This window comes from Capsella rubella, unplaced genomic scaffold (assembly GCF_000375325.1).
Source record: "Capsella rubella cultivar Monte Gargano unplaced genomic scaffold, Caprub1_0 scaffold_5, whole genome shotgun sequence".
In the NCBI taxonomy this organism is placed as follows: Eukaryota; Viridiplantae; Streptophyta; class Magnoliopsida; order Brassicales; family Brassicaceae; genus Capsella; species Capsella rubella.
In genome coordinates this window covers 9,855,412-9,868,281 of record NW_006238919.1, presented here as the reverse complement: position 1 = coordinate 9,868,281, position 12,870 = coordinate 9,855,412, and the positions used below count along the sequence as shown (strand labels likewise).

The window sequence follows — 12,870 nt, the reverse complement described above, 5'->3', positions numbered from 1 at the left end:
ACAAAGATGTGGTGAAGAGCATGCACACATGCAAGTGTTTGGATCAATCCATTCTACCAACCCACTACCTCTTTCAGCCATAATTAGTAGACCCTTTATTATATATCTTCGATCGTGTCCATTTGATTTACATTAGCTTTATATTTTATTATTTATGTAGAGAGATTATCATCAAAGCTAACTAACGAGTTGTTCGATATCACCATCCATCGAGCCCTCAACAATTAGATATACCGATTTTTTCTGATCAAAGTGGCCCGATCTTCATTTTATAAGTGTTTTTTTGGTTGCTTATATATAATGATTAAATATTAGCAAAATAAAACTTTTACGATCGAAGAGGATTTTTCTTATTATTTTTAGGAAGAGGACGATTTCAAGTTATTAATATTATGTCGACTATATGAAACATATATGGAATCATTCGACCTAATATATTATATAATCAGTTTGCTCGTCTACCATTTTCATTTGAGAGTTACAAAAATCAAATAATTACTAGAAACAACTCATACTACTCATGCATGTTCCTTGCGATTAGTTGATAGCTCTATGTACGTAATAGTTCTATAATGTGTTTCGATTTAGACCGTAAGTTTCTCACCAACAAAACATTTAAATGTGTTCTCAGCTAGTTAGTTGATTGTTTTGGTTTTAGTATTTTTTATAAAAATTAATAAAATACAGCATTATAACAAAAAGAATGTAATTGCGTACATGTCATGTCTTTACCATCTCATGCAAACGGTGTGTTTTCTTCAATTAGCTCCACATTCATGGGTCTATATTGTGTTTCCCATAAATTTAAAACATAGCATTAAAATATACTGTATAATGTTGTACTTGTAAGTAGCTCAAAGTTTAAAAGACACATTATTATTGGAAATTAACGCTTACTATATAAAAGAAACTTGAATATCTCTAATCCATTTTTTCAAAATATCTCTAATCCATTTTTTCAAAAAAGAAATATCTCTAATCCAATACCTCTATGTGTTTCTCTGAGCCACTTAGTGAGATGGCCATAGAAAGTTTACAAGTTAGGATCTGACCAAACCGGGGTAAAACTAAGCAATTTGAAACTAGCATCAGCTTAGCTTGTCTAGTCTATGATGTTTGACACGTACGCTAATATAACATGTTATCTTTGATGTTGCATGACGCTGGCGTTCGCAAACTATACATACCAAACCTAACACAAAAATGTCAAAGAGATTTTAAAAGGTTTTACTTTTGGATTGAAATGGTTTATTTCACAGTGAGATGAAATATAAGAGTAAATGAGATGGTTATTAAGTTAGCACATTGAATAGTTGATACCATCATCATGATTTGTACATTGATTTCTATGCTAGCTTACTGTACTATAGCTAGCATAGAAAAAACTGGGGTATCCATGATTGGTGATTAAGGACGACATAATTGATACCACCAATTCCAATTAATGAATTATAATTAACTCTTCATCACAGTTTGTGTCTCTAATGACCACAAAGTCAAAGTTTTATATGTAAAAGTCATAATGTCTTTTGCAATATATTTAGCCGTTAAAAGTTAGAAAATAAAATCTAAGAATAATCGTTTCAAAAAGGAGTTATGGAATATACGAATAAGTACAAACTAAACCAAATGCTATCCGAAACCAAGCTATATGTAGTATGTTCAATACAAGATTAGAAAAGCCAAGCTAGTATCGGTTATAAACCTTAAATGTATCGGTTAAGAAAAATGTATATATATTTTCCTATTTCATTCCTTCTATAAAATTAATTATGATGTACTAAAAGTATTATGAAATATCACTTAATTACACTTACAAAACTCACATCATCACTTGAAAAATAATCATATTTGGAAACGTATAATATATATATATAGTCATCTGTTTAACCGGAGTCAAACGTTCCGCCTAGTGCAAATCTAGTAAATATCATTAAGTTATATCTGTTTTGAGGTCAAATGTTTGGTTTAGTGTTGAAACTTAGAAATATATATTTTTAAATAAAATAAAAAGGATGCACCTTCCTTACCAAATCAAATGTCCAAGTGTAGTCTCTGTTCTCTAACCCATAATGAAAGATATATTTTTTTTAAAAAAAGGTTCATGCTGGTTTGGTTCGACTTCAAGTAGTTCGTTGTTTTATTGTATATCAAATAATATATATAGTATATATTTAGAACGAAATGAAATATAAGTAGAGACGACTTTTGGATTTGACCCAAGGTGTACGTGTTTTTTTACAATCCACAACGATAATACAACTACTCCCCAAAACCATAGACCATAGTCACTCAACACTTACTCGTAAAAAGTCTCACCAACCGCAAAACGCTATTTGCCTCAGCCACCAGCCACGACTACCTTTCTTCTACCCCTTTTGAGGGTTGACGTTGATCGAACGAACGCACAATTTTTAACCATACCAAACGCGTTAATATCTTAATTTAAATTGTATTATAAAAAAGAATACGAAAAACACTTTTTGCGACTCAAACCAAATTCACGTTCTCCATTCTCCACCATTAGATTTATAAGCTTCATCCAACGGTCATCATAAATCTCTCACCCACCCCTCCTCAATTCATTCTTTTTTTCTTTTAATTATAATTTACGAAAATCAACTCTTGTGTACTCTCTTCTCTTTTGCTTACCTAACAACAACACTAACATTGTCCTTCTTATTTAAACGACTCTTCTCTCTTCTCTTCTTCCTCAGATTAACTCTAAACCTCCCACACCAACAATTCATATCCTCTCTCGCTCTCCTCCTTCACCAAACAAACTCATCGAGAGAGATCTGATATAATCTGATCACACACACTCAACTTCTTGAAAAAACCAAATGGATCAGATTGAGGCTATGTTATGCAACGGAGGACAGAAGAGTGCCAAAGCGGCGGTGATGACAAAGACTGTTTCGGATCCGTTGAATTGGGGATTAGCCGCGGAGCAAATGAAAGGAAGCCATCTAGACGAAGTCAAGAAGATGGTTGATGAGTACCGTAGACCAGTTGTGAATCTTGGAGGTGAAACACTGACGATCGGACAAGTTGCTGCCATCTCCACCGTAGGCGCGGACGTCAAGGTTGAGCTAGCTGAGTCTTCAAGAGCCGGTGTCAAAGCTAGCAGCGATTGGGTTATGGACAGTATGAACAAAGGCACTGACAGTTACGGTGTCACCACTGGCTTTGGTGCTACTTCTCACCGGAGAACCAAAAACGGCACCGCACTACAAACTGAACTCATTAGGTACAAATTTTTATTAATTTCATAATTAAGCGTTACGTTATGAGTAGTAAGTAACTAAGGAATGTGATTTAAACATTAATTCTTTTTCAAACATTGTTTTGGGATTTGTGATGAGAGAAATATTAAATTAGTAGGTTAAGTGGATAATTGGCAGAGATTAATTTGTTCTTGTATAATTTGTCACTGAATATACGCACGAGTTCAGTACATTGCATGGGAAACACGCCGGGTCGGTTACTCGGGTCGGGTTTTATTCGGTTCGGGTCGGTTGTAATTTTAATTTTGTTGATTTCTGTTTTTTTTTTTCAGATTTTTGAACGCCGGAATATTCGGAAACACGAAGGAGGCATGTCACACGCTGCCGCAATCCGCCACGAGAGCCGCCATGCTCGTTCGAGTCAACACTCTACTCCAAGGATACTCAGGGATCAGGTTCGAGATCCTCGAAGCGATTACGAGTCTCCTCAATCACAACATCTCTCCTTCGCTTCCTCTCCGTGGAACCATTACCGCCTCCGGCGATCTCGTTCCTCTCTCCTACATCGCCGGACTCCTCACCGGACGTCCTAACTCAAAAGCCACCGGTCCTGACGGCGAGTCCTTAACCGCGAAAGAAGCTTTCGAGAAAGCCGGAATCAGTACCGGATTCTTCGATCTGCAGCCTAAGGAAGGTTTAGCTCTCGTTAATGGCACGGCGGTTGGATCTGGCATGGCCTCGATGGTTTTGTTTGAAGCGAATGTTCAAGCGGTGTTAGCGGAGGTTTTATCGGCGATCTTCGCGGAGGTGATGAGCGGGAAGCCTGAGTTCACCGATCATCTGACTCACCGATTGAAGCATCACCCTGGCCAAATCGAAGCGGCGGCGATAATGGAGCACATCCTCGACGGGAGCTCATACATGAAATTAGCTCAAAAGCTTCACGAGATGGATCCATTGCAGAAGCCTAAACAAGATCGTTACGCTCTTCGTACATCTCCTCAATGGCTTGGACCTCAGATTGAAGTAATCCGTCAAGCTACCAAGTCCATTGAGCGTGAAATCAACTCCGTTAACGATAATCCGTTGATCGATGTTTCGAGGAACAAGGCCATTCACGGCGGTAACTTCCAGGGAACGCCCATCGGAGTTTCTATGGATAACACGAGATTGGCCATTGCTGCGATTGGGAAACTTATGTTTGCTCAATTCTCTGAGCTTGTTAACGACTTCTACAACAATGGACTTCCTTCGAATCTAACAGCTTCGAGTAATCCGAGTTTGGATTATGGTTTCAAAGGAGCTGAGATTGCTATGGCTTCTTACTGCTCTGAGCTTCAGTACTTGGCCAATCCAGTCACAAGCCATGTTCAATCAGCTGAACAACATAATCAAGATGTGAACTCTCTTGGATTGATCTCGTCTCGTAAAACCTCTGAAGCTGTGGACATTCTCAAGCTTATGTCAACAACGTTCCTTGTGGGGATATGTCAAGCTGTGGATTTGAGACATCTTGAGGAGAATCTGAGACAAACTGTGAAGAACACAGTTTCTCAAGTCGCTAAGAAAGTGTTGACCACTGGAGTCAATGGTGAGCTTCATCCATCACGGTTCTGCGAGAAAGACTTGCTTAAGGTTGTTGATCGTGAACAGGTCTTCACATACGCCGATGATCCATGTAGCGCTACTTATCCTTTGATGCAGAAGCTAAGACAAGTCATTGTTGATCACGCTCTTTCCAACGGTGAGACAGAGAAGAATGCAGGGACTTCAATCTTTCAAAAGATTGGAGCTTTCGAGGAGGAACTCAAGGCTGTGCTTCCTAAGGAAGTGGAAGCGACCAGAGCGGCTTACGGTAGCGGAAATGCAGCGATTCCAAACCGGATCAAGGAGTGTAGGTCGTATCCCTTGTATAAGTTCGTGAGGGAAGAGCTCGGTACGAAGTTGTTGACCGGAGAAAAGGTTGTGTCTCCGGGAGAGGAGTTTGATAAGGTTTTCACTGCAATGTGTGAAGGTAAAATTATTGATCCGTTGATGGATTGTCTCAAGGAATGGAACGGAGCTCCGATCCCGATATGCTAAGAGAGCATTCCTCTGTTCTGTTCTGTTTTCTTTTCTTCTGTTTCGATTTAAAATTTTTGTTGGTCTTTACTGTCTTATGTTTGAATTGAGTTTTTGATTGTAATGTGAATGGTGTCACTTTGTAAGATATATATGATATGAAAATTACGTGTAAAAACTCGTTTGTGAACTTTGTTAGTTTTATGTTGCCATTTGAGTTCAACTGTAGTAGTACTGTACTACTTGTTCCTGGCCGTTTCTGTCTAAGCATTATGAATCCTTTTATGTGAGTTTTCCTCTTAGAAAACTGAACCTTGTTTCTATTCTCTGACAATATCTGCATCAGACAAGAGTTCAAGTCTTTTTCTATGACACACAATAGAGACAGGCATGATCAGGTTATGTTAGAAGTTTTGCTATTTTTTATCTTCAGATCTTTGTCAGAGTCTTAATGTTTCAGTTTAATTGGAAACATTCGAAAATGCTACATGCTTAGTGAACACTTGCTTATAATACGATCGATGGTGATACTTATATTACGAAAACTCTTACTTAATTAGTGTACAACATTATCTAAATCAATAATCAACATTAACTCTCTCAGGAGAATGATGATGATGATGATGGGATCAAAATCAAATGAATAGGTCTTTTGAATCCTCCCTTCTTACATTACATGCCAATGCAGTTTCTCTGATGCTGAGGAGCGCCACTGCAACGAACAACGTCTAGGAAAGTGTTCTCATCACATGGGATCCATAGTCTTGATGAGTCATAAGCATCTTGAGCTTGATCAAGCAATGCTTTAAAGATGGGATGTGTAAGCAAACTCATCTTTATCACAAACCTCTTGTAATCATCACCAACATACACTACCAAATGCCCCCTCGGAACATCTTTTGGTATCACTTCATTTTCCTTCTTGAATCCCCAACAAAGCTTCTCGCAGCAACTCGAACATGAAGATGTACAACAAGGTATGACTATGGATTTACTCTTCATGGTTTTGAGTTTGTTTTCGCAGGACTTTATGAACTTGTTCTTCATTTTGAGTATAGAAGGAGAAATAGATGACGAGTAAGAGAGATAGAGATGGCTTTTTGGTGATGAGAAGTACGACGGTGAAGGACATGTGTATATATAGATGAATGATTCACATAGCTCTCCCCTTAAGATAGAAAAATGAATCTTAGGTCCATGGTGATATTAAATGTAGTGTTTCTGAATATGATATGGGCAAGATTTTTTTATATATATTATGATAAGATACATCACGAGGGCTTTTAAATCATGCATGATAATTGTTTTGGCCATTTGGTTTCATCACTCGTGCGGTTCCGTTATTTTCCTTCATAAAACTGAAATTGTACGAACATGCATTGCATTATTACATTTGCTATTAAGAAATGTTTTTTTCTTCTTCTTCACTTGTAACTGATTTTCATGGGGACTAAGGCTTATAAGACCCCACCACATAAGAAAGATAAGAGTGATGGGTTTTTAAATCTTCTTGGATAAAGTGTGATCTCGATTTTATGATTCATGGCTTGAAAAATTTACTCGATCTTTTTGGTGAGTTCTTGAAGATCAAGTCTCTAGTTGAAGTGAACTTCTTGAATTAGCCTTAGATTATCTGTACAAATCCAAAGTTCATTTGATAAGATATAATCCCTAGGGAGATCTCTGCATGTGAAGATTGATTTAATGGTTATGTGAATGTATATGTGATAGTAATCTATCTACATAGGTCTGTTTTTTTGTTTTTGTTTTTGGGTTTTGGTAATCTCTAGGGGTTGGGTGAAAAGGGTTTATAATGCATGGATTGCAAGTGTAGAGTCTGATAAAGAAGAAGTGTCAGTTTTTGCAGGGTCCAATATGATTGGGAAGCAGAACAGAACAGAGCAGAGAGAAACTATATTCATTACGATTTCAGATTCATCCCCCCAAATATAGCTGAGTATGAGAAGAGCAATCATTCTTTCTTACACATCCACTTATGCAGATGAGCCTATGGTATGTTCTTTTTCCCCCAATAGGTGTCAACTAGCTAGGACCAAATCTAAAATTAAGCTTGTTTGATGTTGAACAAAATAATGTTTTAGCTCAAAAAATCAATAGTAGGTTTTTTTTGGTTTATGTCTGATTCTAATTTTGGAACAAATTCAATTAATCTTTGAGCTAGACAAACTACACATATCATCATCAAACTCTTTATAAAACTAAATATAATTTTCTACCTCCCTAACTTTTGATGATTATAAAATTTAGAATCTATTGCAAAGAAGCCTTTGGACCAGACAGAACTGATGTATCACTAGACCCGGGACGGTTCAAGAGCTGGTTCGAGATAAGAATGAGGGCCATTCTATAAACTAGGCTGGCTCCTTCTGCATGAAATTTATTGTGGGAACGTGCTTGAGGCTATTATGATGTTTTGTCTTTCTAGAGTCTCACTCATAATTCTTACGAATAAACTCCTTCGAGTAATGAGGATGAATGATTTTGGGTTCAAGAATACACTAGAATGATTTTGATAAAAGAAATGAATTTTATCTGCCCTTTCGGTTTAACCTTTAGTTTGATAAACGTTTAACATAACAAAGATATGAAACACTATATTACATACGAACATGAAATTGTATTTTGAGATACAAATCATAGCATTGATGTCGTAGTGATGAATATATTGCTTACATCATCATTGAATAGGATGAAGTTGGAGTATATGTGTAATGTTCTTCTTTATCATACTCGGATCATTCAATTTCCTAAAAAAAATCTAAAACCTTGCTATTGTGACTTTTTATTATTTTGGAAGAAAAATAAAATTAGAGAGGCATACAGATGAGGATTGAGGAGGAAGCCATACCTTCTCACACAACCACTGCCACTATTATTTGATTTGACTTTCCCATGTGTCTTTCCACAGTTACAAGCTGTCATTCTTTTTCCATTTTTATATCACTCTTTCAGTATTCAGTGCCAAAATATTTGAAGCTCTATTTTTTTGTATAAGAAATCAATATAACATGAGTCATGACTAATGAATACCATAAGCTAATTTTATTGTATAGTTAAGATTTGAACTAGAAATAGTGAAACATTTTAGTTTGGATTTTGGTAAGGATAACAGGACAACTTGTAATAGATAATCACTGGACTCAAGAAAGGTCTATAAAGAGGTTCGGTGATTTTAAAGGGTCTAAAGTAAATGGTATTTTAATTTAAATTTGATCATACAACATTCCATTTTCCAACCAACTCTTTAAGTCTCCCCCATGCTTCATTTTGGGAGGCAGTAGCTATATTCTTCTCTCAATGTTCTTTTATTCTTATTTTCATTAGTTATTTTAATTTAACAATCATACACCAATTCATTCTCCAATTCAGTCTCTGATTGTTTCTACATTCATTTAAACTTTTGCAGAGAGTACACATAAAATTGTATTGACTACAGCTTTTGTTATGTGAGTATTAATAATTTCAGGAGTACCAACTTTAAACAGGAAAGCCACCGTCAAATAAGTTGTCATGGAGTTTGGAGAATCAAAGTCTTGAGCGACACAGCCTCCTTCAAGTATGGCAAGACACTGCTAGTCTGCTACCATAAGAGTTGTTACCGAGATCCAGAGTCTCAAGATTTCCTGAAACTTCCCTGGCCCTCACCACCTAGAAGCAGAAAAGAATTTTACATTGTAAGAGGACTTAGAAATACTAACAAAAATGAAAACGTGAGTAAACAGACCTATTCTTTCGTCGAACCAGCCTTTGCAGTATCCTGACGAAAAGTTGAGACTCTGAAGCTCTTCAAAGGGATGGAAAACATTTAGGTTCTTCAGTAGAGGAAGAGGATCATGGGAATGTATGGATTCTAAGGATAGGGAGATTCCAATCACACGTTCTCCAAGGGCAACAAGAACGATCACTACTCATCCATCCTCGATGAATGTCTAAACATGGATCAATAATGACCGAGATCATATAGGCCTTCAGCTCTAACAAACCCCGCCTTTCACTTTCAACGCAGCTTCTACATCCCTGCAACATCATCAACATCATCGTTATTAACCATGTCAGACCAAAGATCATTGACTTTGAGGAAGGCACTGAATGCAAAGATCAAAGGAGGAAACACATAAAGATGAGTCAAAGTCCTTATAGTGTAGACATTGTGAAACTTGAGCTCAAGGCATGTGATGCAATGTGCTAAGAAGAAGATGAAGTCAAAAGAGTGTCACAGCAGTAGAATTAGATGACTTGTAACTGATGAATTATTATCAACTTAAATATCAACATAGCCATAAAAAGCTCTGCAAACTATGCATACAAAGTATTGAGATAGACGAAGAAACTAACAGGGTTATCCTCAAATTAAGGAGTTGAGATATACATTTCATTCCATTTCAAATTTCCTCATGGGGCTTAACTAAGCCGTTTCAAAAATATTATTCAAGCCCTGTGAGCAATTAGCAGCCCACAAAACACACTCAATGCATGATGGTTGCTTTCTCTAAATGATTTGGCTCTTTTGATGTTAATAGCAGAGTAAGTTATTTGTAAATGATCATTTAGCATAGCAAATCCTGAACCTATCAGTAGGACAATGATTCAGATGGTTGTTTTGTGGGTGTAGATAATTCTGTGGGAGAGACACTTGTCATCAACTTGTTCGGCCATCATCGCATGCTATTAGAAAGAACAAAGAAATCATGGAATTAACATCATGCAAATTGTTTGAAAATTTTACTTTTTGTAAGTTGTTACCATCCCATTGACTTTTAAGTACACAGACAAATATGAATGTATGAATAGAAGGTGATCCACTATAAAAAAATGGTGGAAGTTTCCTATTCGGGCAACTAACCAATTCTTCTCATTGATTCTTGTGTCTTCTTCACCACTTTAACGGTGGAACTTTCCTATTTGAACGAATGATTATAATTCTTTTGATTATTGTATCAATCGTCACAAGTCACAAAACAATAACAAACAAACACATCAATGAAAGGCTAATAATTCAATCTTTTATTTTGTCTTTTCCTAGTGGAACACACAGAAAACAGTTGAAAGAATTCGCATACCTAAACCTAACTTCTTCTATAAAAAGGACAAGGCATTGGAAGAACCAAAACTAAAACAGAAATGAAAATTCAGAGAAGGCAAGTGTTGGTGATGGTGGTGGTAATAATGGTGGTTATGAGCTCTTTCATTGTGGAGGGTGGAGGGAGAGGGATAAACACAAAAGATCAGAGGCTTCACCATGTCCAGAAGGACAAATCTGTCATTCCATTAACAAGAGGAGTAGACAACCATCATAACATTCCAAGACAAAACTATGACAATTGGGGTGGCAACGGGGGAGGCAGTGGTGGAGACGATGGAACAGGTTAGAATCAGCAAAGAAGCTTCTAAGACGTGTATGTGAGTATATGTAAAGATTGTGATGTCATGAAGTGATTATTGGCCTATGTTTTGTGTTTTTTTGTGAAGTATCCTAAGTATATATATGCTTTTTCATAAGACTTGTGGTATGAACATGTGATGAATAAATGACACTAACACTCATAAGAAGTGAGTTTATATAAACAGAAAGTATTGTTAAGAGTAGTTGAATTAGTACCTTTTCATCTACTTATAGCAAAATTCTGGTGGGAGTAGCTGCTTTGGAATATCAGTAAAGCTTCTTCCTTCAAGTGCTTCAGGTTTTAATAGAATTATGAACAACAAAGCAAGGACTTCCTGATTTAATTGATAAAAGCATCAACAAAGTAAAACCATACTCGGCACCACGAAGAATCAAAGTACAGAAACACACAAGACCATGCTCGGCACCACTAAAAAAAAAAAACAATCTTTTCCCTAATATTATTGAGAACCTCTCTGAGCCATCAACATAATGAGCTATGTAATTAAACCTTACTTAAAAGATCAGTTGCTTCCCCTGACTCTAAGAGAGAAAGAAACATTATGTTACCAATTTTTCTTTTACATGAGAGTAAAAGCTCAAGCCAGTAACCAAATTCTCCAAAAGCATATCTCAGAACTCAGAAGGCAAAAACTTACAAAATGCAGCAATCAGTCTTGAACGCGCAAACAATCTCCATAGAGGTAGTATGGGTTTTTTTTCACTCTCTCACTCTCTCACTCTCTCAAGCCTACTGATTCTGATTCTTATAATTCCAGTCGCTTCTCTATCCACCGAAGGAGAAGAAGACGGTGGAAGATTCTGTGTATTGAATGTACTGATTAACCGGAAAAGAGAGAAAACGACGGAGGAGAGAAGAACAGCTTAACAATCGTATAAATGTTTGTTACAAAGCTTAAACAGTAAAGTAACGTATACTCAAGCTTTATATGAGCTTGGTTACGACATTAAACCGGAAATCAATTCTAATTTCTATTAACCAAAGTTAACCAAGATTTAACCTCTAACACTGTGTTTCGATGAGGCCAACGGAGAGACTTGGAGGATCATTGATGAGGCGATGGAGAAGTTTAGCTTCCATTAATCAAACATGACAACACAGTCATCGATTTGATTCTTCGCCACCATTGTTGTGAGTTTTCGGGATTTCCCATTGGGTTTAACGAATCTGACCGAAATTAATTTAAACCGGGTTCTTTCAATACCAACATTAAAAAAAAAAAAAGTTAAATAAATGTTGACAAAATAAATGTTGCAGATAATGATTTTTTTTTTTTTTATTTAGTTCTACAATAAATTGACAAAAAAAACTAATAATAATACAAAAATACTCCCAACATAGAAATTTTTGTCGTATAAATTTATTCTTGTATCTATCTTTTTGTGTAAATTTATTCCCTTTGTCTATTTTATAAGATCTAATTTAGATAAAAACATGTATGTGTCCCTTCGGGGACATCCGATAAAAAAATAAAAATAAAAACATGTATGTTATTTAGTATGTGATATTTTAATTTAAAACAGTATAACCAAATACGTAAAATAAATACATTGAAATTTTACACGCATCTAATAATAAATAAATAAAACATTTGATAAATTGGATCGAAGGAAAATAATACAACCGGGTATTTCAAAGTCGAACGCAAGAGCTAAAAGATGATTACTTTTTTAAGGATGAAAGAACTATCGCCGTCGTATAGTATCATGAGTATTTTTTCACAAATAAACCTTAATCACATGTTAAAATATTCAGGAACCACAAACGTCAAAGACAAAAGCAAATTTAGTTTAACGATATCAATGTTCCTAAAACTAAACCAAACATCTATTAATTTTTTCTTCTTTATATCATTTTTCAGAAATATGAGTTAGTTATATCTACCACTTACGAAGATGATCAAAGCCCACACAATTTACTTCTCGGCAACGCTAGACACCAACCAAAACATTCAATTTTTATTTCACGCGTGTGTACGTTAAGTTTAATCATCTCTTCAGTTGTTTAAGATTGTGTATATCTTTTCATTTTTCTCTCCTCATTCATTCATACACACACACACAAACACACATACATATATATGTATAGAGTTTCTTTTCAACCTCATGATAAACCAAACGGATCGAGCATTAGGATTCAGACGTGGCCACGTCGGT

The 12,870-nt window shown here is 36.0% G+C and overlaps 2 protein-coding genes and 1 long non-coding RNA gene across 4 annotated transcripts; 1 reads left to right on the top strand and 2 right to left on the bottom strand.

The window, feature by feature from the left end:
- Nucleotides 1-2,711: 2,711 nt before the first annotated feature.
- On the top strand, nucleotides 2,712-5,511 carry LOC17885805 (phenylalanine ammonia-lyase 2). Its single transcript, XM_006290598.2, has 2 exons — nucleotides 2,712-3,250; nucleotides 3,560-5,511. The coding sequence occupies exons 1-2, from the start codon at nucleotides 2,844-2,846 to the stop codon at nucleotides 5,307-5,309; spliced, it is 2,157 nt and encodes a 718-aa protein (XP_006290660.1). The 5' UTR covers nucleotides 2,712-2,843; the 3' UTR covers nucleotides 5,310-5,511.
- Nucleotides 5,512-5,960: 449 nt separating this feature from the next.
- Nucleotides 5,961-6,420, bottom strand: LOC17887278. Its single transcript, XM_006293214.2, is given in 2 exon segments — nucleotides 5,961-6,369; nucleotides 6,371-6,420. Coding segments are annotated over 2 exon segments (459 nt in total).
- A 2,216-nt stretch (nucleotides 6,421-8,636) lies between these two features.
- LOC111830540 lies at nucleotides 8,637-11,514 on the bottom strand. Of its 2 annotated transcripts, XR_002833956.1 has the most exons (4): nucleotides 11,352-11,514; nucleotides 10,909-11,027; nucleotides 9,034-9,326; nucleotides 8,637-8,957 (listed from the first exon to the last, which is right to left on the bottom strand). It is a non-coding gene; the product is annotated as an uncharacterized LOC111830540 (long non-coding RNA). The 2 variants fall into 2 exon arrangements; XR_002833955.1 differs by having other exon boundaries at nucleotides 10,909-11,514.
- Between the last annotated feature and the right edge of the window lie 1,356 nt (nucleotides 11,515-12,870).

Excerpts from the sequence above, each read along its gene's own strand:
- LOC17885805 (XM_006290598.2), top strand. The coding sequence starts at position 2,844 with ATGGATCAGATTGAGGCTATGTTATGCAACGGAGGACAGAAGAGTGCC. Across the intron at positions 3,251-3,559 it reads CTACAAACTGAACTCATTAG|ATTTTTGAACGCCGGAATAT; the intron begins GTACAAATTTTT and ends TTTTTTTTTCAG.